The following is a 27,540-nucleotide window of genomic DNA, read 5'->3' on the forward strand; positions in this document are numbered from 1 at the left end:
TGCGGACTGTCAGCAGCTAAGTCGAGTTCATGTTCCATTAACAAACATGTTAATGTGTACTAAGTATTAAAGGGCGTTGGAATGTAAGAAAGCATTTTGAAGTTAAAACAGAGTTCCGATCGCTGGTAATTCACATCTATCACGAAATGCTTAATCCTTTGAAACCCTAGATATCTGTACATATTGACATAAACAGACGGGGAACTGTTCCTTCTCAGTGGTCGTCAGATGAAGGATGCTAAGAGCCTCTGTTTGACGGGGTGTAGTACTCCGTGAATGAAGCTAAACATTGCTCCTCACCCATGAGAAAAAAGCCAAGATAAATTTATAGACTCAAACACTGGTTTTATTCTTTATCATATGTTAAAATGTACGTCAACTTTTAAAAGCATCGTAGAGATTTTCATATAAAATTAGATCCATACATCTAGTTCAGCTGACAGCAGTATTCATAACAAAATATTGAGCATTATATTATGATAAACAATAACGCATAATATATGCAATATCTATGTACTTAGACTTTTTACATAGAAAAAACCCCAACTCATCTGTACATACTATAATATTTCACAAATACAATGTACATGTGTAGCACCCAAAATATGGCAGAAATACTCGGAAGTGTTTGCTAGAAAATTCTGGAAAACCTCATCTCCATGAAATAGCAATGTCCAGAATTCCTGCCCTGCATTTTTCTTGTAATTATTCTACATTTTATTGAACCAGTACACTAAATGTCTGTGTGCCTTATAGTGCTTGTATTTCTGTCTTTAACACAAGAACTGCAAAACCTTTCACCAGCAGTGATGTCATCTGTTAGGAAAATATCTGAAAAATACAATACATTTGTGATGAAACATTTTGAATTCCTCTTTTGAGAATGGGGTCAATTTTGTAATAAACTTTGATTATTTTGACTGAGACTGAAGTGTAGTAAGGATGTTGTCTGTTAAGACTGTACAATAAATGGGTTCTGCCAATGATACATATTCACTGAATGACAAGTTCCAGGCTTTACTACATACCTGTTCCTTGTTCCCTATCTAATGAAGGGGTTCCCACTTTCTGACTCATTTTTGATTTCTCTGGATCCATACTCTAGAGGTATCTAAGAGTTGTTTTTCTGTTACTATGGGTTTTCAGTAGATGATGGGATCAGCTGTCCCTGAGATCAAATCCAAAAGTTGAATTCTTCTAGCACAAAAGTATCAAATATAAAAATAATAATGTCCAGGACGGATGATTTGAACAAAAAGTATTGTGTCATCTAAAATCACAATATGTTTGTGTCACACTTTCTTTGGCCACTCCCGGAATCAAAATCAAAATGAACACCACATTAGACATAAGAAGGGAGACAACTCTCCGAGGAAGTGGACTCCTGGGAATGACGGTTAATTCCATGCTTTTTCTCAAAAGTCTCTCGTGGTGTTAAGCCTGTATAGTCTTTTTTATTGCTGGCACTAGTGTCTGATTTGTGGGGAGACCTTGTTCCCCCTCTGTCATGTGGCGTGTACATTGTGGCTGGGAATGATGATGACCGACTGTGTGGATGAATAGAATTGTACGCTTTGTCGTCATCTGAAAAACAATAAAACATTCCAGTTAACAATTTCTCTCATGCACTAGAAAATATTTTATTTAACAATTTCTCTCATGCACTACAAAGTACTTAACAATTTCTCTCATGCACTACAAAATACTTAGCAATTTCTCTCATGCACTACAAAATACTTAACAATTTCTCTCATGCACTACAGAATACTTATCGTGAGATAGCCACAAATATATATCGGGAGACTTTTTTTCTTATATCAAACAGTTACATTGCTGTGAATTTAGAATTTAGAAAAAAACAACTAAATTGGCAGATTTGGTTAACAAAAAGCACTAAGAAGTATTAGTTAGAAATACAGAATCCCTTGCTGGACATTTTACAGTGTACTTTGAAAAGGTTAATTTTTTTGCTAGGACAGGTATGTGGACAGAGCTAATTACCTGGGGCATTGGAGGAGTGGTGCATCTCCACATCACTCCCCCCTCTTCCACTGTCACTGGTCGTTAAATCTGTTGACGTATCACTACTGCTGTCGTGAGAACCCTTCAGAAGATTATTCTACAAAAATAGAAAAGAATGTAGTACAATATTACATCCTTTCATGTCCTAATCATAAAGTCTTATCACTCTACAGCAAGACAAAAATATCCTCTGATTTAATTTTTGTTCATCTAAATATATACACAGAAATTTCTACCAGGCTAGTTTTCTCATATTTGATGTTTGTTGTTTCTGATTAAAAAAAAACTTGTTAAAAGTTTTTCTTGATTCAAACTGTTTTAATCTACTCAACAAGACAGAAAACATCAAATAAACAAAGAACTACAGTCAACTTGCGGCTCCTCTTTCATGAAAAAAAATTAGCCAGACAAATAATTTGAAGCTAAAAAACTAAGATGATAACAGCTTGTAGAGGCCTTATTTACTCTGGCGGTTTGTCATGGAGCACAGTAATTTTACAAAAACAGAGATAGGGAGGGTTAATTATCCGATATCCTCCTGGGCTAATTAGAATCTGAGGGTATGATTGATACCAGAGACAGGTGTTGTAAGGTGAGCTTTCTGATGAAGCAACTGACCATTACAGATTTAATGATATCAAAACACAGTCCTACCCAAACAAACATATTAAAACTGATTGAAAAACACATTCTTCAGTTGGTTTGGTCAAGGACATTCATAAATAAGTGTCTTCACAATACATCTGAAAGTAGGATTTCCAGTGCTTGAAGATTTTCTAATTAAACATTAAACATGATGTCATATTTCTCTATTGTACCAGCATTTGATGTACTCTGTCTTTCAAAGAATTCACATCCATATTGTTTGTCCTGGATTACAAAGACTTTTGCAATTTAAGCATCACTAAATTACTAAGGCAGCTACTCATGAAATTTTCAATGCCATTAACAAAAAGCATTGCTAGCATTTAGCTCTCAGTTTTCAGCTCATTTAATGCAATGGTACTCCATAGACCCAATCAAGTGAAAGGAGATCCTCAATGATTAGAGCTAATTTTCAATTCCTCTCTAAATGGTGAAGGTGTATAAAAGTATTCAGTCTTTGATGATCATAGATCACATATCCCATGGACTTGTGACAATTAATTGGGAGGGCTTGAGGTGGTGCTTGTTCTTTTACCTGGCCAAATGTGATCATTATTGCTACAAAATGACCATTAGCCTCCAAATGGGTGGTGGGGTACAATAGAAATCCCTGCTGGAAACCAGCTTCATGTCAGAAATTAGGAAATCTAATGGCTGCCTAATCATAGGTTACCAATCAATACATCAGCCTCGCCAATGTTCAGTTCTACTCTGACCCTCACAAAATGTCACAAAGAAGGAACAATTTCTGCTCTAAAGGACTCCTCTGTAGCCTTGGTTAATTTGCAGTTTTTAGTCCTCGTCATGCAAATTAATTTTTACTCTAAATATGTAAATAAGGGAATAATGGGGGTTATTTATTTATTTTTATTTTTTGCTACACCCGCAAGGAAAAATTCAGGGAGGAGGGTGGTGATTCAATAAATTAAAAAAACAGCTGGTACCTTTTTACTGTCTGAGTTGGGATTGAGAAGGAACTGGTCAAAGTGAAGCTGTTTTAGTTTGTCTTGCTCCGTTCCTGGGTGGTATACATTGTTGCAATAAGGCTGCAAGTGAAATAAAATCAACTTTTTCAAGTGTTTTCAACAAATATTCCAATCTTCATCAATAATTCAAATTGTGCAACAAACTAGAGGTATGGCAAAAGCATATAAATTACTGCATACTGACATCACAATAAAGATGACACTTCATTGTTTGAATTAGTACATCATACAGTTAGTTTATCAATCAATAATTCAAATATTTCTGACAATAGAGGTAACATAACTTTGATGGTATATTGATTGAAACAAGAACTGCCTTATTCACCAGAGAAAATTAACATAAGGAGAAATTTGATAGCCTGGTTTCTTCTTCTTTCAATCATTATTTATTCTTTAACTACAGTATCATTCAATATTTCGCTAGAAAAATTCAATAACAGCAACAACAAAAATTACAGCTGGTTAAATCTCAAAACAATTTATTCTGAATTTAAATTTTTCATTAAACTTCATATTATCAAAAAAGAGGCATGTCAAAAATGAAATTTGAATAACAGAACTTTTTAGAAAACTTGTATAACTTTCAAACTTTTGATGTGGAAAATAAATGACACAAAAGGAAAGTCAGAGGCAAAATGCAGTAGATACAAACAGAAAAATATCAAAGAAATTATGATATGACAACTCATTCCTGTACAATGCATGGTGACCGATTCACAGACTGATTCATAAATTGTGTATGTGTAAAACTATAGCCACCTCAAATTGCTTGTGGATAAGCTCTATGACACGGGCATCAGCTTACCCAGGTCCTAATGAGACAAATCTTAATGAGGAAGAGCAAGCAATCAGAAATTTAAATCTAACCACATTTCCGTATCTTGTTTCATTTTTGACCAAAAACGTTAAGACCACAGAAAAGACAAAGGACGAACAACTAAAGCGTATCAAAGACCTCGAATCCAATACAAGATTAGTCATTGATCAAAAATCCCTTCATCAAAAAGAAACTGTACATCTATATGCCATTATGTAATGAATTTTTAAACAGTTTTTTAAAAAAAGAAAGAAGACAAAATTTTCAAAATGTTCAAATGCAAGAATTTTTTTTTTATATCTACCGCCAATATCATTTAAATGTGTCACGAACTGTTAGATAACTGTTAAAACTATGAATGACATTAAATACCCATTTGTAGCAAGTGTGTAATTTGGGAATAATGGACATTATCTGCATTGTTAGATCTGTAGAAAATACACACAATTCTGAACATTCACCCCTGGGGTCAGTCTTTAACACACAAATCTGTGTCAAAAGGAACAAAAGCACTACGGATAACAGTGACTTATCCCAGAATCTGGTCATTATGGCAGAGACTCCCGCTAGATTTACATCCCTGATAACATTCAAAATCCAGTGTTAGGGTGTCAATAAAGCCACATAGTACCTCAGCACAGACAGACAACCAACAGTCCAGAACAGACGATACCATCACCAAGTGTTACAATGACCACTTTTCTACATTTTCTACCGCATTTCTCTCGTGACTTCCCACCAAAACATCCATTAACTAGGTTGCCGTGACTAAATGATGGCGATTTAATTCAATTTTGTGAATAAATCACATCTTAATAAAAAATAATTACCAAGTCCATTAGAAGTAGATGGGGGCTTTTACTATATATTAAGAGTTATATCTGTCAGATCAGCTTTAAATTTCAGTAAAATAAATACATGAGGTATAAGGACAAAAGAAGGAAAAACATGCCAATTCAAACTGACAAATTGACTCATCAGCATTTGAAAAAATTTCTCTTGTCACCATAACCATAACACTTTGTGATCATTACAGAGTAAAAATTACCTGATCATCTAAAATGGAATGTCCAGAAATGTCCAGGGATTTGTCGAGATCATCCTCAAGAGAGAAGCTGACCTCTTTCTTTTTCTTCTTGCTGAGGTCCTCGGGGTAGGTGGGGGTGCGGCTCTGGTAGTACCTCTTGTCAATGTCCTGGAATTGCTGGAAGTTTCGCAGCTTTTCCTGCTGTGCCTTCCTCCCGCGATTTCGTCTGTCATTTCGTTTGATTATAATGATGACAGTAATAAGAACCGTAGAGAAGAAAACGGTGATGATGACAACAATGACACAGATGACAACGTATTTGTTGTCGTTGTCCTCTTTTGAAAATGGCTGCATTGATAAATTGGTGTGGGTAAGTGTCACCTCCAGTACACATGTAGATGTAAGGGAGGGTTCTCCTTGGTCAGAAATCGAAATGTTTAATCTGAAAATGGAATCTTTCTTGATAATGAAAGTATTGTCATAGAAAAGTTCTCCGGAGTTTGAATCCAGTTTAAATGTTTGGTGGCCATTTCCACTGAGGATCTGAAAGCTGAGGTGACTGTTTCTACCACTATCTGCATCATAGGCTCGGATGGTTGTGATGAGAGAGCCTATTCTAGTTAAATATGGAAGACTGACTGTCTGATTATACTCATCAGGGAAGACACACTTTGGTGGATTGTCATTCACATCATCCACATGCACTCTAACATCAACACTCGTAGAAAGAACTTGTGTACCTTGGTCCTTTGCAGTCACTTTAAAGGTATAAAGTCTTTTTGCTTCATAATCCAGGGTTTTCTTAGTGAAAATACTCCCATCACTTCTAATGTCAAATGAATTGGAATCGTCAATCACTGTATATATGATCTGACCATTCAAGCCTCTGTCTAAGTCCATAGCATAGACTGTGCCTACTTTTGTGTTGTTCAGGTTTTCAGGGAGATGGAAGCTGTAGTGAGTGACATTGAATCTTGGCGGATTGTCATTAACATCCTGAACATTTACAATCAGTGTGGTTGTTCCAGAGAGAGGGGGATTCCCCTGGTCTACAGCTAGAACTTTGACCGAGATCTGCGGAGTTGCTTCCCTATCCAGGGGTCGACTGGTAACAATGACCCCTGTGGTGGCATCAATCTCCAGACCATAATCACCATCTAAGGAATATCTAATGGCTGCATTTACCCCAGAATCTTTATCTTTTGCAAGAACCTCTGTCACTCTTGTGCCGGAGCGCTTGTTTTCTTGGACACTTGCCTGGTATATCCTCTGGATAAACTTTGGTGCATTGTCATTGTCATCGACAATGATAACAGTGAATGATACGGTGGATGACATGGATGGTGTGCCTTGGTCCTGACAGGTGACTGTTACCTGATAGGACTTCACTGTCTCGTAATCCAGGGATGACTTCACCACTACCACATATCCACTGGATCCAATCTCCTGAAGTCCAAAAGCTCCACTTGGCGTGGAGCAGTTCACCTGGCCATTTCGGCCAGGGTCTGCATCAGACACTCTAATGTGGGCTATGGAGACATCTTCCTTTGTGCCTTCCTTGACATTCACAGAATTGTTACTAGTGCCTCCCTCAAAGAAAGTTATTTCCATGGAAGGAGCATTGTTGCCAGCATCTAAGACACTGATTATCACTTTAGCTTGTGATACTCGAACTTCAGTACCATGGTCAAAGGCCTCAATAAAAAATTCATAAATGTTTTGTTCTCCATAATTCAATTGAGAAGTCACTTGAATTTGTCCAGTTTGCGAATTGAGACTGAATTTTGATTTAATGGCATCTAAATCAGACTTCATACTAAATCTGTAAGAAACTCTTCCATTGTCACCGATGTCGTCATCAGTAGCAACACATTGTAAAATATTGGTTCCGACAGTTACATTTTCTTGGACTGACTTGTTGTAAGTGGTCTGGGTGAATACCGGAGAGTTATCATTGATGTCCTCGATATCCAAGTGAACAGTGAGCACCCCGACATTAGGAGGGGAACCCCCATCCAGGGCACGGATATTCACTTGGTAGTAGTCTTGTACTTCTCTGTCCAAGGTTTGCTTTATCACGATCCGAACAAAGAAACTTTCATCCAAGGATTTTGTTACGTTTAGTCCAAAAGCTCCATTTTTTGGTACTATCTCATAAGTCTGCACGGAGTTCATTCCTACATCTTTGTCTGTAGCACTGTGTATCTTGTAGGATGTTCCAATGTTGCTATGTTCAGGAATAGCCAGACGAATAGAGGATGGCTCAAAGGTTGGAGAATTGTCATTTGTGTCCTGAATGATTACTTTCACATTTAAGATCTTTGTGTACGAAAAAGCTTTCGACCTAACAGACACAGTGAGGTCCCTCTGACAATCTGTGTGGAAGTCACAAATACTCTCACGATCGATTGATGTCTTAGTAAGAAGTTCACCAGAAATGTTTCCAATTTCAAACAGATTATCTGGGTTTGACAAAAACTGGTATCTCAGAGATTCAAACTGGTCTCTGGAGAGATTTGCTGCTAGATTGAATGCATTGGGTATGTTCCCAACAGTCTGAAGTCTAGAGATGCCCTCCTTGATTGTAAAAGTCACAAGACTCTGAGCAAGGGCCTCAGAGAGAAGGAACAGCAGCAGAAAGTACACTGTTGTCATGGTCACCAGTCTTCTACACTGTCATTTCTGTAAAAGTATAAAGAAAAGAAAGGTTAACTTCTAAATATCCATATTTCTACAATTATTAGAATATCATTTCTTTTTACACAAAAATTTATCAGCTAGATTAACCAAGTATCAGGTGGATTTTCTCCAGACCATGAATAAGTCAAACTGCTTCAGAGAGAAGTGACACTCGCAGCAGATGAGAGTTAATGAGCTGATGAGCTCCCATGCTGATCAGCGAGACAAACCAGTGAACAGAGGCACAGCCACATGTTACACTGGACACAATAAGGCCGGGTGTCTCAGTATATACCTGGCCCAGGTGTGTAGCCAGCCAGGTACAACCACACTGATACCATCTAACCTACAACACTGATGAGTTTGATTGAACAGTGCTTCTCAATTGATCAGCTCTGATCAGAATCCAATTGCTCTTAATTGATTTAAAAGATTATAAACACAGTTGGTGGTTTAAACAATACCTGAATACTTCTTTAACTCAGGTGCAAAAACAACAGTGCACCTGTATCAGTCTGAAGTTACTCATGATGTGAAAATCCCACTCATCCTTTTGTCTTCACATGCCAGCAGGAGTTATAAAATTAATTCTTAAATAATTAATGAATTATCAATCAGATTTGCTTTACCCAGCTACACTGCATGCAAGGTCAATGACACGCCTGTTCAATAGGCAATTACAATTTCATGGCAAATTTACTCCAAGTGTGCTAGCACATATTACCATATCATATTCAAAACTATAAAAATTTTCCCAGCTGATGCAAATGCAGCAATTATCATCTTGATTATTGTCAGACCAAAGAGAGGAAATCTGTCTCCAAAGCATTGTTAACTCTGTAAGCTTGACATCAAAGGACATGGGCATCTTTTGACCATCATCCAAATCTGGTCACTCAATATTTTCTTACAATTTTGTCAGATAATGGAATACAAAACAAATATTTATCTTCAATGGATAGACAAATTATTCTATTGTTACCAGAAAATTTGAAACTTATTAGGATTTTAACAGGTAAGTTGATTCCAGAATCCCTCCAACTTGTGAGAAGTCAACATTAACTCTAGTCTGAAGCACCCCCTGGTGTCCTGAAGTGGCTGAAGTTCCCTACCACCCCTCTCCTTTAAGGCAGCCAGGATATTTAATAATCTTTTTTATCCACACTTCAAGCATTTTGTTTATTTATAAATATTGTCCCTGGAGATGTGATGGTCAACATTTTCTCTATTCATCTGATGACCACACATTGGACATTTTCACACCAAAGTACTTGAAGGCATTCATGAATATACAGTTACAAAATATACCCAACAAGTTGCTCTCTCATTTAAAGAACAAGTCCACTCTCTGTTTACAGTATCTTCAATATCAAGAATCCTGTCTAAATAAAGTTACAATAATATGCATACTAATTTCGTAAAATATGAACCACATTCACCTCTGAGGTTTGTACTTCATCTAAAAATATGATGTCATACCATACCAGACTAAAGCACGGTCCCTAGGAATTTATCTCATATGAGGGAATTCAGACACACAGACTCCATCCAGTTCCTATTATACTTTTTAAAAAGAAAACTATATCATACTATCTATTCAAGTATATATGTTGATTTCTTTGACCTTACCTAAATAACCTTTTGTCTTGACCCCTGGCCAATTGCTGGCCCTGGAACATTAATTCACCACAAGTCACAGAAATGACAGTTTTGTCAGATCCCTTGGGGGACCAGGGCCATTTATCAAGCCTGACAGGCCAGTACAACATTAATTGATATTTTCAGTCCTACAATTGAATTCATACACTGCCCATTACACAATTCTGACACAGCACACAATGTTCCACAAGACATCACTTCTCATTACAAAAGGGGAAGTAATTCAAAAGGGGAAGCCAACAGGGAACTCTAAATAAGATTTGAAGAAAGTTTAAAGTGATATAAACATTACAAATGCAGCAGGTATAAGTTTTGAAAACTTAGAGCACCTTCTTCCACGAGCATAACTTTCTTAATATGGATTTCACTTAATCTCTGAAGAAATATGTCCCTTTTCAATCTGGATTTCAAACTCGTCGGACAAATAAAAAAAAAATGAAGAAGCATACTGACTTACTACATATTCGATCAAAAAACAAGGAAATAGGAAATCTTTAAAATCTATGTAAAGAACTTAAAAGTTTCAGAAATAAAAATAATGGAAGAGAATAACTTTATAATTGTCCATGAGAGGTACAGTTGTATATGACAGATGATAGAACATAATATCAATTTAATATCCTATTCAAAATTATATATTTACTAATTCAAATTGTTTTCCAATTAAAAATATAGAAGTTGATGTAAAATATATTACCTTGAATGTTTTTAAAACTTATCTCCAGTTTGAAAAAAAAAACCAATTCAAAAATTCCTAATCACAGTTTGAAAAACCCGAAGTAACATTTCAGTCATTCTCAATGGAGATGTATCCCTTGTGGAGAATGATAAATGACATCCATACATGAACTATCACAGGTGAAACAAAAGATCTGTAGATCTATCTAACTGCCATTAAACCTCCTGAGCGGTCTATAGTCACCGATCCGTTCCCACTATCCATCACATCCACGTAAAACAAATCGCTCCATCCCTGCTTACTAATTTCCTCAAATATCCTAAGATTTGAACTGCACTACGGTTTTCAAATTAAAAATGGACCAAAAAAAAAAAAAATTTACTTCTTCCCTTTTATTACTGAAATATATAATCCTTATCTATAATATATCGACCATTTCTCAAAATCAAAGATAAAAATTTCAAAAAATTCCTGTTATATGACACATGGTGTCCACATAAATAATGACTGTACTGATTATATTGTAGCAACCCTAGATACCTTTCTCTCCATATTGCCCAGCGACCAAACACCCTCGTCTAATTCAAACTCATACAGATAAGATAGAAATCTGGGGCCCATTGTCAATACAGTCTTAATGACATCAAAGCTGGACTACGGCAATCGCAATATAGGGATTTGTAATTAATTGTCCTTCCATTAATAGATAGATTCAAATTCTGCCAAAATTTGAATGACGGCCCAATATGGCACTAGCAAATACTCTAAATATCAGCCTCATTTATAATTCTATCCAAACATATATACTGAAACTTTTATGATATTGACAAAGCCCGGAGTTTCAATGCAATGTTAAAAGATAACCAACCTCATAAAAGGGGAGGCCACTTTTGTCTCTGATAACATCTTCAGAAAAAATCTTAAAAGGGGAAATAACTGCAGAGGATTCCCAGCTTGTGTTATGGTTACTGCTGCAATTAAATCCCAGTGTTAATTGCTGGAGCTGTCACAGGTTGACATATTTCCATCCCCTTGAAGTAAAAGGAGGCTTTATGACATGCAGGTGAGGATGGGACACAGTGTGTTTTACTGACCAATGGCCATAATCTTCACACCAGTGGTTTTAATGACACCTCGTACATCTTAATAATTCCCTCCAAAGGATGCTCAAAACAAACACTTCATCATACTGTAATCAGCCCCATCAAACCCTCACAACAAAGACACTTCCTGATACCCGCTGTCCAAGTCAATTCTCCATTTTCCATAAAGCCCTTACTCAGTAATTATACAATACAGAAAATACCTAAAAAATTATTTCCAAAAATATTGGTTCTTTTCTTAATTATTAAATTATAAATAAATTATTCATATTATTTAAGGAGTGAAGAACTTTCTACTTATTTTATATAATACAGTAAGCTAGGACGGTCCACACTTTATATTCCACTAACGTAATTTGTCAAAAGGAGTATACTGCCCACTGTATAAAATACGTAGAAATCACTGTCATTCCTTGTAATTTTTTCAAAACACTTTGTATGATTTGATAAATAATTATAAAGAAACTATGAATTTTACACGATGCTCATTAATTATTGCTATTGGCATAAAAAATGGGAACAGAAGTGGGGACCTAAACGTATTGTGACATCACATGGTGCATCTAATGGAACTCAGTTTATACATAGAGAATTTTGATATGTTAAATGGACCAATTAAATTGCATTTTACAAGTAAGATCAACTTATCAATAAATGAAAATAAAAAATACAAATTCTTTTATATAGTCATTAAAGGAATAAAAGTAATTTTTACTAATTATACGATTACATTGTATGCATTCATAAACCATGAAGAAAAGAGTGTGAACTGTCTCAACTTACTTTACATTGTGTAAAAAATAAAAGTTACTCTCATTCTCTATAACTTAATCTAAAAGAATGGATTTGATGAAATTTGCTGAACAATTATAAAATATCAATCTTATAGGACATAGAGCAATATTGCCAGAGCAACAAGAGGGGAGCTAAACATACAATTATGACATCATTCCTATAGGACATTATATGGCACAACTTAATAGCAACTTAGTGTATAGGTTCAAAAAGTCAAATGAGCCAATCAAATTGTGTTTTACAAGTGAAATTAAATTATCACATCACATTATTTTAGAATTTGTGAAATGAATTTAAGCAAAATTTAAAGCAAAAAAGAAAAGTTATTAGAGGGTAAATGATAACTAATATACATAATATATATCCTTTGGTTGTAATGTTTTTCTTTCTTTTCTTCTGAATGGAAATTCCAGTTGTTGTAATATATCATTTTTTTCTATAGTTATCAAATGTAAAATTGTATTTCTGTATGCCACTCATTTCTAATAAATTCATATAATTAATATTTTATATTCATTTCTCAAACTTCTCCAATGAAAAATTATTTTAAAAATTATTTTAAAACGAACAATTGAAAAGTAAGAATATATATACAAACATCATACCTAACATAATGTTAAATCTCAAATGAACATGTGCGTCAGTGATGTGAAAACAGAAGATACACGAATCTGTGGAAAATGTCTAATATTTCATGACGGAGAAGTGACAATATGACGACCGGGGCTTCCCAGTGAAGCTTGGTGGTCAGGCGTGTGAAACAGGTCAACAACTCTGACCCTTGTTAATTATTCCTGCTTATATGTAACTCTATCATGAAAAGAATGGATTAGAACCCCATCCACTGTTTGGCTTCCCCAATCTACATGGAACATGTTATTAGAATTACACAACACTTTGAAACAAGGTGTTGGCTTAGAACATTTAGTCCTTAAATCACAGTAAGGAGTGAAAATCATCAGAGGTTTCCACGCCTTTGGTAAGAAAATTATATATCAAAGTTTCACAGATTTATCCCAGATTAAAGGCAGATTTCTACAAATTAGGCATATCTAATTCTACTAATGTGTAATAAAAACTCACCTGGACAGAGATCTCAACTGTCCCCCCCACAGGTGACCAACAGAAAACCCTGGTAAGGAATCCACACATCAGAGATTTCCTCCAAAACTGTATCAAGTCTATTCCAGTCCCAAATAACATGTATTTATCAAGTATGCAGAAAAAGTTAAATCTGCATGTTGACTTCCATAACTAATAAAGAATGAGCCCTAATTACCTGTACAGAAGTGACATCCAGAAACAAGTATCATAAAACTGCCATTTATCTCTCTCCAACTGGTCATGGTAAGAACAAGACTGGTTAATTAATTAGTCAACCATCATAAAGAAGTCCTAGACAGGTAAAATTCTAGGTTCTATAACTGCCACATCCCTACCCCCCACCTGTACTGAGCACCATTTAACTTAGAAATAATTACCTTAATTTCAATATAACTTTCATCATGTGGCTTTATAAACAATATAAACATCTTGGTCTTCAAAACAATTTAGCATTTTAGTAGAGTCTATACAGAGCATTAATTATTTGGCATTATTCTACTATACCCTAATACATGTAATAAAGACAGAGACACCTTTAGAAATTAATTTGGAATTCATGATAGTTACCAGGAAACATAAAATTGCTCATGTGGCCATTCTCCAATAAAGTTCATAAATTTCCCAAAGAACATTTCTCATCCTGATGTTTACATTTCTTCAACATAAAACTAAACATTTCAAATGACACCAACTCACCAAGCACCTGCTACTGGTGTGAAGTCCTTGAGAAACATAAATTCCAAATCTTTTCTGTAACCTTTTTATGTGGAAGACACAAAACTTTGAAGCAACACATCAAACCCAAACAAGTGGCTTCAGTCCCCATGTGTGCTGGGAGATTGCATATTTCACACCTTTAGCCCACCTGAGATTAGCTTGCTAACATATCAGTTGTTTTTTCAATGATTGGTAAATAAACACAGATAACCCCTAATCAAAGCTTCACACTGGTCACAATGCTGACTATGATAACATTATACAGACATCAAAAGCAGGTACAAACCAGTGATGTACATTTCTCATCAGTATCTCACCTCTATCAGGGCTGATTTACAGAACACACATATCCTTTTGTTTCCCTGTTACAAGATCCTCAATAGTGGGACAAAACTTTTATCATATGGTAATCCATGCAACAGTTGTACAGAAACCATTGATTGACCACAAGTCTTTGACTTGTTCACAAAAAGTTACAACTTCAAAGCAGCCATATAAAATTAGAGGTACTTTGCCTCTGTGATAACTGTTGATACCTAAGTCTCTCCCGCTTTTTCAGAAGCTTCAAGGTCAGAGTTCCACTGATGACTGCGCTCCTGTAGCTAAGTCGGGATTGTAACAGCACCTGATCGCTGATGACAGGGGACTGCCTGTCACGTGCACTTCATCATTATGTCAGCAACTCTCCATAATAAGGAGGTCAATATTTGTTTAAATTCTTCAATGAGTTTACCTACAGACTGTAATGACAAGGTGCTCCTGATACACAGATTAGGAACCTGTTCATTCAGTGAACAGGGGGAGAGATTAGATACCAAAATTCCAAATCTAAATCTATGTCTCCTCATCAGTACTTTTTGTCCCCCTTTAACTATACCTAACATATAATTCTACCCCTCCAAGAAAAAAAAAAATGTCATTAGATTTACAAAATTTTTTTCACAAAATTTGGCAGATGGATCTAATTTTGACAATTTTATATATACATTATAAAACATACATGCATATGTATCTCAAATCAAGAAAACAGAAGTATGGCAAGAATTTTAAACGTACATAGATTAGACAGAGACATGGAGAAAGTTTGACGATTTGGGTGTCTTCAGTAAATCCAAAAGAGGAGGGTTGTTTGTCTAAGGCTACACTCTAAATCCTAGTGTTGAGATCATTTTTCAAACTCTTAAATCATTTCAAAACATCAAATATATTTATAATACATTTTTAATCGGAGACTTTTTTTTAAAGATAACCTTGTCTTTGGTGTGAGAGCTTGCCAATTAAATGAAAGCAGTGAGTAAATATTGAAGAGTTGATCCCAGGAATCAGAGGAGAAGGGTCAATATTTGGCTGAACACAAGAAAAAAGGTTTGTAACAAATTGATCTCTTTAAATCTCAGAGCAAACTTGTCACAGGAAACTGTCCAATCAAAAGACTTCCCACTGCAAACACAATCATTCCCCGTCATAACTAAAGGATGACAATGGGACCGGGGAAGAGTCAGGTTTCTAAATTTACAGAGACAGAGCGAAAACTACAGGCTTAAAAGACCCTCTTCTGCATTACTCCGTAAATGTTCAAATTTTGAACTCCTCAATACTGTCATTTAACGGTGACTTTCAAAAGACGTGTAAAATATCTCAAATGCCAGTTCTAATAAGGCTAATGGGGATATCAAAAGAACAACACTTACTTTTATCTTTCAAGAGGTTGCCTAATTATAAAAAATAAATAAGATCATATTTCACATCTAAATTTACCTCTGTACGAAAAAATCCTTTTAATGTCACACTTTATACATTATCATGCAAAAGTATCGTGAAACTCCTAGGATTAATAGCTTAATGATCTGCCCTCTTAGTCTTTAGGAAATTAACAGATAAATGAAGCACTTTCTTTTAATGAAAAGTGAAGAAGAATATTTACCTGATGAACAAAGATCCTTTCTGCACTCTTACATGAACAGTGTTCAGCATACACAAAAACCAAATTTTGTACTTCCACACAGCAAAAATGAAGAAAGTCAAGATTGACTCTTGAAATTTAACGGTTTTGTTATCTTCTAGATGATCGTTTTACAGAAATGATGGGATACAATGATTGCACACTGACCCAAGGGGGGCACTTCAGCCTTTGATGCTTCATTCTAAACTCATTATGCAAAATGACTCCATCTCCAGGACTACTTGGAAGAAAGTTTGCCAAACCTGATAGTTCTCAAGAGTATTCAAAAATTTCAAAAATTCCTCTCCTTAAAATTTTTTTTACACCAAAACAAAAAAGTATAGGATCCCAATAAGAAATCAATTTTGATCATTAAATATAAATTTTTCATCTAAAATAAATGAAATCGAGCCTTTCATTTAGCAAATGTAATGCGCCTTAAAAGACACTCCTCTATATATATTCGATGAGGTTTGTACGCTTAGCTGATTTTCTCCACTCAGTGACATTAAATATTCCCCTATTTCACTTTAAATAAAAAAATAATGACAGGAAAAAGCGGAATAAGTGATCAAACGCTGGCAATTCTAATGAAAATTCTGCAAGATTTATTCTTGTTACATGACAACTTTAATCCCCTACCTTTGAAAACTTTCTACAGTGAAACCACTGGATATATAGGTTCAACAATTAGGTTAATCCCAGGAAGATGCAGCGGTATATTGGAATCTTAGGACCTAGTGTAACAAATCCCAAAAATATAGAGTTGCAGATTTAATACAATTTCTAGGACCTCCCACTGCATACGTTAATTGGAGGAGAAGCAACCTGAAGCTCGTATCTGTCAAATCATGGACGAACGGCTCATTGACTAAATACACTGGCTCAATCGCACCAAGAGGTTACCCTTTATCTACCCCAAAACATTTCTCTCCAATCTGATTTCTGCTAAATATTTCCACTGATTTTTCACAATAAAAAACGGAAACTTTAATTGAAAGCATGCAAGGAAATCATTGTGATAATTGATTTATCATGAGATTATGTGCGATGAAGAGATTTCCACATTAGACATCCAATACTAAAGCTACCATTGTTCCTCTTAAGAAAATTGTTTTTTTATTCTCCAAATCTCTAAAATGTTTCTCTGACCATTTGACCCACGTTAGGTGCACATCAGTTTGCAATATGAGTGTTCCCTTCATCTTCAAGCATAAACTACTTCATTCTTACATGGTTAATTCAGACTAATTCTACAACATGCTTTGTCATAAACAGATAACATATGCTGAAAAGCGATTACCTCGGTAGCATGGAGGAGGTGAAATTTCTAAGACAATGATGTATTATAAATATATTTCAGTGTTTGCTTTTCGGATTGTTTCTGCCTGATGGAGGCTAGTTTTCAGATCACTCAGTGAATATGATGTATGGATATGAAACAGCTTGGTCTACAAAACAACTGGAGTGGTTATAAAATTATCTAAACAGCTACCAGGCATGTCCAACTAAACAAATTAAACCCAAGTAGAATCATGTTTACTCTAAAATGAATTAAGGGAACAAAATTTCAGTCTTCAAAATAAACAAAAAATGAAATTTTAAAAAAATCAAAGAAAATAAAAGTCATGAAATAATCTAAAACCTTACATCAGTTACAGCATACCAGTTATCTAATCCATGCTCTACAGAAATGTGATAAAATTTAGATAAAATTTTCCCCAAAAAAACTGATATTGCTTAATGTGAGGGAAATTAATTTTTAATGTGTACCAGCAACACTACAAAACCATTAACAAATCCCCATTCTATAAAACCATCATGTCCTACAATCTAATGACTCTTGTCCACATGATCTTGGGGCTAGCACTATCTATCAGATAAGGAAATCTCATTTTTCACTATCAAAAATCCAGTTTTTGCAGGATACAAGATTCAAAAGTGAAGCACCTAAGGCCAGAGGTTGACATGCTTGAGGAAAAGCCGTTTCTCAATTTCAAAGGAGGCCCTTAACCAGAACAGGTTTGGAGAGTCTGTAAGATAAACTCTGAACATGTTTACCAAATCTTGTCATCATCTGATGAATAATTTTCCGCCTCTTGTAAATATGGTGATATCAGCATGTACACAGACATGATTTCTTAAAACTGTAGTTTTACCGACATCAAAGGACAGAGATCCCTCACAGGAGATTGTTGAGGCAATTTTTTCCTCTATATCTTAAAAACAATCAAATATTGGGAAAAAATGTCGTTGCAAATTATTAAAATTTTATCAACATCTTTAATCAAGATGACATGTACTATCTTGATAATCATTATTTTTCTTTCCATGTTTTGAAATTTAATGAAAATAAATCTTTTTGATATGATATATTTTGATAAAAATCCAATTTATAGCATTTCATGATTAGTGTACTCAGACAGCACACACTGCAAATCACTTACCATTGTGGGAGTTTCATTCACATCAATTTGATACACCTAATTAATTAAAATTGCAAAAATTTTGATCGACCAGAACTAGCACTGTATACTTGTGCACATCCTAATATAAAATAAAAGATGTCTTCAACGAATTCTACAACACAGGGAAAACTCTCTGTTTCTAAAAGAGATATTAAAGGCTGCTGTCTGTTCTTCCAGTACATAATATTTAATCTTTTAATATCACTACTTATAATACCCGGGTATATATAACTTTAATTATTGATACAGTATATATTTCTTTCCTTTATATAACACCCTGACAAAATCTTTATATAATTGTATATTGTATATTGCTAACTGTAACATCATGCATCAATGTATTGGTTTGAGTGAAATAATTGAATTTGTACCCCTTTGGAAATTTTGTTGGCAATTTAGCCAATCATTTCAATCCTATTTCTCAACAGACCACAGTTCAACCACAAACACTACACACATGTTAATTGTTTTCAAAAGATGTCATGAAAATAATTTCTTCACAGATATTCTACCCAAATCTCCCCCTTGTGGTCTATTAAATATCAATTTCTTGAGTGCATTCCCCAATAATCACGTTTTCTTAGCTTACTGACACCAGTTCTCTAAATACAAGAAAACATCACAAAAATTAGTCCTCTCATTATTCATGGGAAATGTTGAAAGATGGTTACAACTCCAGAATATTTCATTAACACCCTGAAACTAATCATCAATTATGCACATTTGATGATGTGTCAGAGCTGATTAACCATCAGTTATAGACATAAAACCTCTAAGCAGCATCACAATAAAGAATTTGTCTTGTTGATGGTTTCTTGACAATAAATAAATAAATACGTACATGAACAGTAAATAAATAAAATTTCAGCTACTTACCGAAAATTACAAAATCCCACAGCAGTGTGTCAGCCTTGTGAAATGAAGGGATTTTTGTCTTAACTTTAAAATGCTACAGTTTCTTAACAATCATACTTCCTCTGAAACAAAAGAGTTTTCTATAGAAGTTCAACACTAGGTGGTGCAGTCCGTACGATACTAGGCATATTATATTTCTTGTATTCTGATTGGGTAGATCACTCTATTTAAGTTTATATGTTGAGAGCAGGGAGGTTTAAAGGTACTTAATTATATCTAACCCAGCATCTCTGATTAAATCAGTAGTGCTGACAACTTTATTCTGTGGAGTGATTGTTGGAATATCCAAAAAACAATGTCAAGACATATGCCCTGTTTGTATGCTTCAATATTTCTGATTCCAAACATAAACATAAACAGGTATACAGTTTTTTAAAAGTCTTTGTTGTTAATTGTGTTCGATTGATGATGGAAGAAAAATCCTTGGTGTCAGAATGGATTTAATGTCTATGTAGAACAATGCTGAGGGAGACAGGATACTGTTTTATTTACAAAAACTCTGAAACATCTCCCTACAAGTCACAGGAACCTTTTGAAATTCAGAACAAAGATGTTCAGAAACAAGATGCTACCTATATGGACCAAATTTTGAAAATATTGATGCAAGTTCAAATGTGCATTTTTTGTTTACAAAGACCATCTCTCAATATATGAAAAACAAAAGATAAAAAGAAGTATTATTTTAAGAAACTTTTGTCAGCAATGGAACAAGAACTTGCAAGTAATTTTGACTGATTGAGGCTAATCTGTTACAAATTTCTACTAATTACATTCTTTTTTTCCATCATGAAAATAGTTATAGTCTATTAATATGCTTTATGTATCATAATATATGTAAAAACCCTGGTTCAACTCCGATACAAAGAGACATTTTCGCCACATGTTATGAACATTAGATCATTACTGCGATAATAGTAATGAGAAAAAAATCAATACGCTTTTGTAATAATGGTTTTTTCATCACAAATCTTTCCACAGAATTTTGATTATTATCAGTTCAAGTACTTCAAATTTGCTAATTCATGGAACACTCTCCTCCTCTTTCAGTATATACATGAACTGTAAAGAAACAATCTCATATTTGATTCTATTTACATGTATATATACCCATAATAATTGGTTGTTTTTTAAGTCATTAAATAAATTAGAATTATTGATTACTCAACCTTGCATAAAGCATTGAAAATATGCTCATTTGTTTAAATAATCTGCACACAAAAAACGAGTCTCTGAAACGGTTTCCATGGCAACATTTGACAATGACTATAAAGGTATTAAAAATACACAGTTCACAAACATCCCACCATGCCTGTGTCTTAAAATGGTTTTCTCATGTACAGGACAGTCTGCAGTCAACCGTCTCTTTGAGCTGCATGTCTCCCCAGCCATCCTTGACCAGTAAGTCATTAAGATAGCAAAATAATGCTATTAAATGGAACATCTTTATTAATAATTCAAATCAAGTTTCATGAATTTTCCAACACACAAGACAATGGTACCCAATTATCAATAGGACATGAGTTTTAGGTGAAAAGGTGAAAGTAGCATGGTTCTGAAGTATAGGCAACAGATCAGATAGAGAGAATACATAATGCTTAAACACACGCACATGTCATCAATGTCTTTAACATTTTAAATCCCAGTAATATTAATATTGAAAAATCTATCAATTATATAAATGATTCATGGAAAATATATACATCGGTATATTGTGCTTCACATGAATTTCATGTGAAAACTTCAACAAAATTTCACATGAAAGAGCAGAGCATCAAACATGATTTTCACATGAAATTCACATTATGGATATTTGCCTGTTAGCATCTATGTCATGATACATGGAAGAAAAGAGGTTGTAACTCTTAACCTTGTGACATCACAGTACATAAACAAATGAATGTTTTACTATATGGATTCCAAAAGTACCAGCTAGAAGCTAAGAACTATTTTGATAGATTCATCGTGTTTCGATATTTCTTTGTCAAGTAAATCCCATTAATTTGTCTCGCATCTATTGCATATCAGTTTGATTATTCCTTGATTTAAATTAGAATAGACTCATTTAGGATAAACAAAATCTATGCAAATTGATCATCTTAAATCTGTTTCTTTGTTGCATACTTATGGTACTTGCAGATTGCAGTGCAATTTGTAGGCCTATAGGTAGCCTTTCCCCAAATTGCAATAATTAACAGAGACACAGCTATAACAAACTTACAAATCTTGTGAAGAATCCTGCTGGGGGCTCAACAGGAGACAATTGTGACCCTTATATTCAGTATAGTACGTATGTATGTGTGTCACAAGGTTGGTGTTCTAGTTAAGTTGTTGTTCCATGCAAGCCTCTCAAGTTCTCAAAAATGGAACAATGACAATATCTTTATTCTCTTAAACTGATTTACAGTGTCGAGAAATAAACAAAGTGAACGTAATCTAGATATACATGCAAGTCGTGGGTAATGGTACATTTTGAAAAAGAGAGAAAAAAAAACAAACTAGAATACAATACTGTCAGTGGGTGGATTGATTAACCTGGAGAACATACTCTCTCAGAAATGATTTTGATAAATTTACTTCTGTTTTGTGCATTAAAAAGTTGTTCAAATTTAAAGATATTCGGGGTGGGTTTTTTTATAGTAATAGCTTGCCATGAGCAATGCACTTGATGGTTTGAAGAAAATTGCAATAGCTTTAATGAGGAAAGTACTGAGGATAGGTGGATTTTAAACACACTGCAACAACTTTCCATATCCATGACTGTTGGATGAGACTTTAAAAGTTTTAAGAAAGTTAATTCAACATTTCACCATTCAAGGAGCAAAATACAATACAGGGACATCAGAATAGCTCCAAAGATTCTGAAAGTAGTGACACATGTTGCCAGCATTTGAACTTTCACTTTGTAAATAAGTGGGTGGGGTGGTGGGGTGTCTTTACAATGGTCAGGTATGAGAAGTGGAAAGGTTTCACTATGATCTCTCTGGAATTAAAGTGGGTTTCATTTCCATTTCAATATATTACAATGTGAAAGTTGTCTTATCATGGAAAAAGCTATTTGCATCGACTACAGGTCCAATGATAATGCCTTACAGAACATGTTGATAGTGAATATTCATACACAGGATGAAGAGAGATTGTATGATATTCCAAAAGTAACTCAGGATGATGACAAATCTCTTTGTATTACAACTCACGGAAAAAAGACAATGGAAACTTTCTTAAGAACAACAGGGTCTGTAAGATGTCAAGCAAAACAGTGTAAATTTGAACAAACTCATAAAGATGTTTGCACATTAACAAACTGTAGCTTTGCTAGCACTGCTTTTTGTGTGTGTGAGCATGACTTTGCTAAATGATCTTGAACATCTGTCATGGCCCTATCCCTGACATGGGAACCGTGATTTGAGAGAACTTGAACCTACATTACACAATGAATGCATTCAATTTGTATTAATATATGAGTTTTGTAAAATCCAACACTTTTTTATCGACTATCACGAACCTCTTTTACCAAAGACATTTTGTGTCATGTTTTGTTGAAAATGGTCTAGTATATCTAGAGAAGAAAGATTATCATCTTTGTCATTATTTCCATAGTGATGACAAGGAAGTGCTGCTTGAAGACAATTTGAAACATCTGACTTTCCTGACATTTACCCTGCTGATATAACCTCAAATCAATATCCTAACATATCTGTAAGTCAAAGGAATCAGTATTAAAAAAACATGAGTTTATATGCATTTAGTTAGAGCTCAGACCGGATTTGTGACAGACAGAAATTAGAACAAAAGCATTCTTTGTTATTTGCCCTGTGGTTTAACACTAAATCTGCAGAAAAAAATTCAGACCAAAAAAAAAGAAGAGAACCATGGAATGTCCCATCTTGATCAGTGATGTCACAGAGTATCAGTCTGTCTTGGACCTGATTTTGTTGACTTTAAATCTAACTGATGGAGAAACAACAGGTGTCAATATAAAGAATATCCTGATCACTTAAAATTTAAAGGGCCAACAGATGATTTTGTTGAATCAGAGCAATTTTAAATACAGTGCATTTCCAGGTAACAAAGTCATACTTGATTATTTTTCTCTCCTTCAGATTACTGTCTCAACAACATGATTTATACTAAGCTCTGAACATTTAGACTTACAGAACATGGGTACAGAGATACAGAATTATTACTAGATAAACCTGATGAATGAGAATGGTCCAGATCTAACACCTATCATTAAGATTATTATCTCCTCAAAATCCCACAGCCATAAAGAGCACCATAGACCTAATTCCCGCTATCTTAAAAACTCCCTTATGTCATCAGTATCTGGGAGGAGACCCACAGGAATGACCAGTGCACAGACATTTGGTCATTTGTCACAATTAGTCACGGGATGGGACAGCATGAGGGGAGGATCAAAAGCCACACGGCAGGACATTTGCTCTTCTTTCAAGCTCCTAATAGAGTTTTAATCTTACAATAATCGAAACTGACTTTCCGTGGACACAGAAAGTTAGAAGCAAATTATTTCTTTCACTGAATTGTGAAAGGAATTAAGACTGTCCTTGAATTGGCTATCAAGCCATGACAATAGTTAATTCAGCATTCTAATTAAATGCACCACCCTAACAATTAAGTTTGGAGATGGTATTCATCCATGTCAACCAAAGCTTGTCCATATCATGCCGAGAATATCAGAATTTTCTACATTAATTGTAAAATCTCCTGTTGATTTGTTAAAAAGTTAAGGAGTTTGACAGGGGGCTGAATTGTTGCCTGATCAGGTTCCTCCAGTCAAAACCATCAACTAATGACAAAATCTCAGGGATGCATGAAATGTAGTTTTGCTTGTTAAAACAACTCTGGGTGAGGTGGAATTTCGAGGATGGATAAACCAGAGGCTGGCAATGGCAAAATGATTGATAAGAAACAAAGTCTGACTAAACCATTCAAACTCTTCAGAGTTACAGCTGGGAAAACTTCAGAATTCATACAAGTCTTGTTCACTTGTAAAACACAACAGAAAATGCATATTTACCAGTTCTTTTTAATGAGGAGCCCTTTCTTCAAATCTTGGAATGTTTTCTCTGAAATACACATTACCATAACATCACTTCTGAATCTTAATAAATGTTTGTCAATGAGTACAAATTCAATATAATGAATGGTTTATGACAAGACTAACTAATGCATTCATTAATTAAAAAAATATATATAGCTGAATTAAATGAAGTCATCGTCCCTACTTTACTTTCTGTTAATTTCTTCTTTTTTTTTTTATTCATTTCATGACAAAATAAAACATACTTCCTAATGTTTCCTTGGTTCTGTCTCTCTTTTCCTTCCTCCAGCAAGAAGTCTGAGGGAGAAAAATCGGCAGCATGAACGATAAGTTGACATGGTGAAACCTAAACTGTTCCTTCATCGGTGTGAGACTAGTAATGATGTGATCATCCAACGATAATACGATTTTGTTTGCATTAATCAATACCTGATCAGGTTCTAAAGAAATGACTCCAACATTTTACATCTTCCATGAGGTGTCATTAACAACAATGCTTATCTCCCTTTAAGGTGCGTAAACATAAAACTTAGAATAAAGAGGCTTATAATCTCACCCATGATAAAAGCTCCCATAATACAAAATTCTTCACTTTAAGTAAATGGTTGCATAATGAGAGATGTGCATGCAGTAATGATGATAATGACTTTGAATTCCTGAAATGCGTTCTCATTGATTGATTGTTTCACCAAGTGGATTCATCCATGACCTCAGTTTCCCAATGGCAATTACAAAAATCAGATTTTTTTTAAGCAAACTGTGTGAAAAGTTACTTGTAATCAATGTTATCAAACAGAATGGTTAATATATTCTCAACAACACTGGAGATAAAGTGTGAACTGTAGACAGCATCTTTGTTTTATTTTCATCCATTAAAATTCATAGGACTTTAACATATATAACAAAGTAATCCAAAAAGTCCCATTGCCATAACAACAGTCACCAGACTGCAATACAACAAGAAATTTACATCTGAAAATTTGCTTGTTGCTGGTGCAATAAGTGAGGTTTTTTCTATTTTCTTTTACTTTTCTTTATTTTTCTTTTCTTTTTTTTTTCTTTTCTGGTGATCAGAAATGTATTTCTTCCAATTTTCATTGAAAATAAAAAAAAATTCACTCATATATTTCACCAATTACCTGGAGTTACCATATCTGCATTCTACACTTCAAGACCTTTCAAATGATATAACACATCATTTGCAATTTACAAGTTTTGCTCTGGCTACCATGCACCATCTAACCACCAGTGCCACCTGTTTTCAAGAGAATTCTCATGATTCCCTTTTCCTTTATAAGTCCAGCACCATTTTGTTCACCAGCAGTATACAATCCTTATCCCTCATTCCCACCCAGGTGCCATGAATTGCACTAGTTTGGTACATACCTCCTTGTTCATTAGCACTACTAGGTATGCAACCAGTTTTGAAGGTTTTTAATTAAAGAACATTTCAGAATATGATCTATATAATTTGTGTCCTTGGGATCAAGGCTGCCATGTTTATTATAACTATGTACCCAGTCTGTGTGCTAGATAATCAGAACTTCTGAGGAGTACAGATGATTTTTAAACATGTAATGCATTTACATGTACAGCTGTAGAGCCATAATGAAATTCATACTGGCTCTGTAATTTCTGAGTTGAACTTGAAGTTTGTGGACTGTATTAGGATGGTTTTAGAAATTTGTAGAATAAAAACTACAGTAGTTGTAAATTTGTACATTGCTAAATACCCATATTTACCACAAAATTTTCTTATGAAACCATCTTTATTTTTGCATTATTCACAAATCTTTGCTTGAAAATTCAATGGGAGGAAAATACTTTACCTAAAAATTTAAATCCTGCAAAAACATCTTTTTATTGGTGCATTTTATTTATATTGCTGTTTGATCAAATAATTGGAAATCCCATGTAAACACAATAAAATCCAAATTTATTTGATGCGTCCAAAATCTTGGGTATCCTATGACCTTAACATGTTCAAATGTAAATGCTTTATGGATGATGCACAATGACCAACAGGCACTGATCACAATAGGCTATCTGAGTGACTCAGATGACCTACCAGAGAGGCATAGAATTATTGATGTGTATACACATTGCAAAAACAGTCCTTTATACATTGTTGTATCATGTTACTTATTTCACATCCAAATCAATTTGTGAAATTTGAGAAGAATTAAGAGCACCTCTCCACAAAATTGAGAAAACTTGCAAAAGAAATAGGACAACATACATATATTGAGAAATATTGCAGAAACAAGTTAACCGTTCAAACAGATTTAGAAATGAGAACATCTTTCATAGGTTATAATCATAAACTGAGAAATGTTGCAGAATCAAGAGCACCTCTGTAGATTATAAAATGAGGGCCTCTCTTTAATGAATCTTAACGAATGAGGAGGACCTCTCTTATAAGCTAAAACGACCTCTGTAGAAGACTTCTCCAATGAATTAAAAGGACATCTTTAATGAAGTAAGAGGATTTCTCTAATGAATTAAGAGGTTCTAAGAGAACATCTCTAATGAATGAAGGTGATTTCTCTAATCAGAGAAGACTTCTCTAATCTCTAATACTCAGTAAATCCAGAGGACCTCCCTGATTAATGAGGATTTCTCTAATGAATCAAGACAATTTCCACCATGAATCAACCTAATTCTCATTAAAATAATTAGAATAAGAAATACATGGCAGAATAAAGTGCATCTCTATCTTAACATGAGAAAAATAGCAGAATTAAAAGGACATCTATCATGAATTGAGAAACAATCAAAGACTTTTCAAAGAAAAGTTGTCTCTTGTAGCCCAATGTTTAGCTAATACGTGCATGAACTTATGATAACATGTACTTATGATACTTTCTCTTAATACCTAATTCCTTCTAATACATCACTGATTTATGTATAGTTTACATGATAA

The 27,540-nt window shown here is 34.4% G+C and overlaps 1 protein-coding gene across 9 annotated transcripts in view; it reads right to left on the reverse strand.

Annotated features, from left to right (window-relative positions):
• Positions 1-324: 324 nt before the first annotated feature.
• The window catches only part of LOC125679513 (protocadherin-9-like), a 32,270-nt gene continuing 5,054 nt past the window's right edge, over positions 325-27,540 (reverse strand). For 6 of the 9 annotated variants that reach the window (XM_048918781.2, XM_056155807.1, XM_048918780.2 and 3 more), the window contains 7 exons: positions 24,863-24,914; positions 24,594-24,642; positions 5,519-8,179; positions 3,612-3,713; positions 2,002-2,119; positions 1,029-1,584; positions 325-831 (listed from right to left, as the gene is read on the reverse strand). In XM_048918781.2, the coding sequence (XP_048774738.2) occupies positions 1,343-1,584; positions 2,002-2,119; positions 3,612-3,713; positions 5,519-8,152 (3,096 nt within the window). In that variant the 5' untranslated portion in view covers positions 8,153-8,179; positions 24,594-24,642; positions 24,863-24,914 and the 3' untranslated portion in view covers positions 325-831; positions 1,029-1,342. Of the gene's footprint in view, positions 832-1,028; positions 1,585-2,001; positions 2,120-3,611; positions 3,714-5,518; positions 8,180-14,550; positions 14,849-16,157; positions 23,172-24,593; positions 24,643-24,862; positions 24,915-27,540 lie in introns of those variants that run through there. The other 3 variants (XM_048918785.2, XM_048918786.2, XM_056155808.1) reach the window with 3 other exon arrangements.

This window comes from Ostrea edulis, chromosome 2 (genome assembly GCF_947568905.1).
Source record: "Ostrea edulis chromosome 2, xbOstEdul1.1, whole genome shotgun sequence".
In the NCBI taxonomy this organism is placed as follows: Eukaryota; Metazoa; Mollusca; class Bivalvia; order Ostreida; family Ostreidae; genus Ostrea; species Ostrea edulis.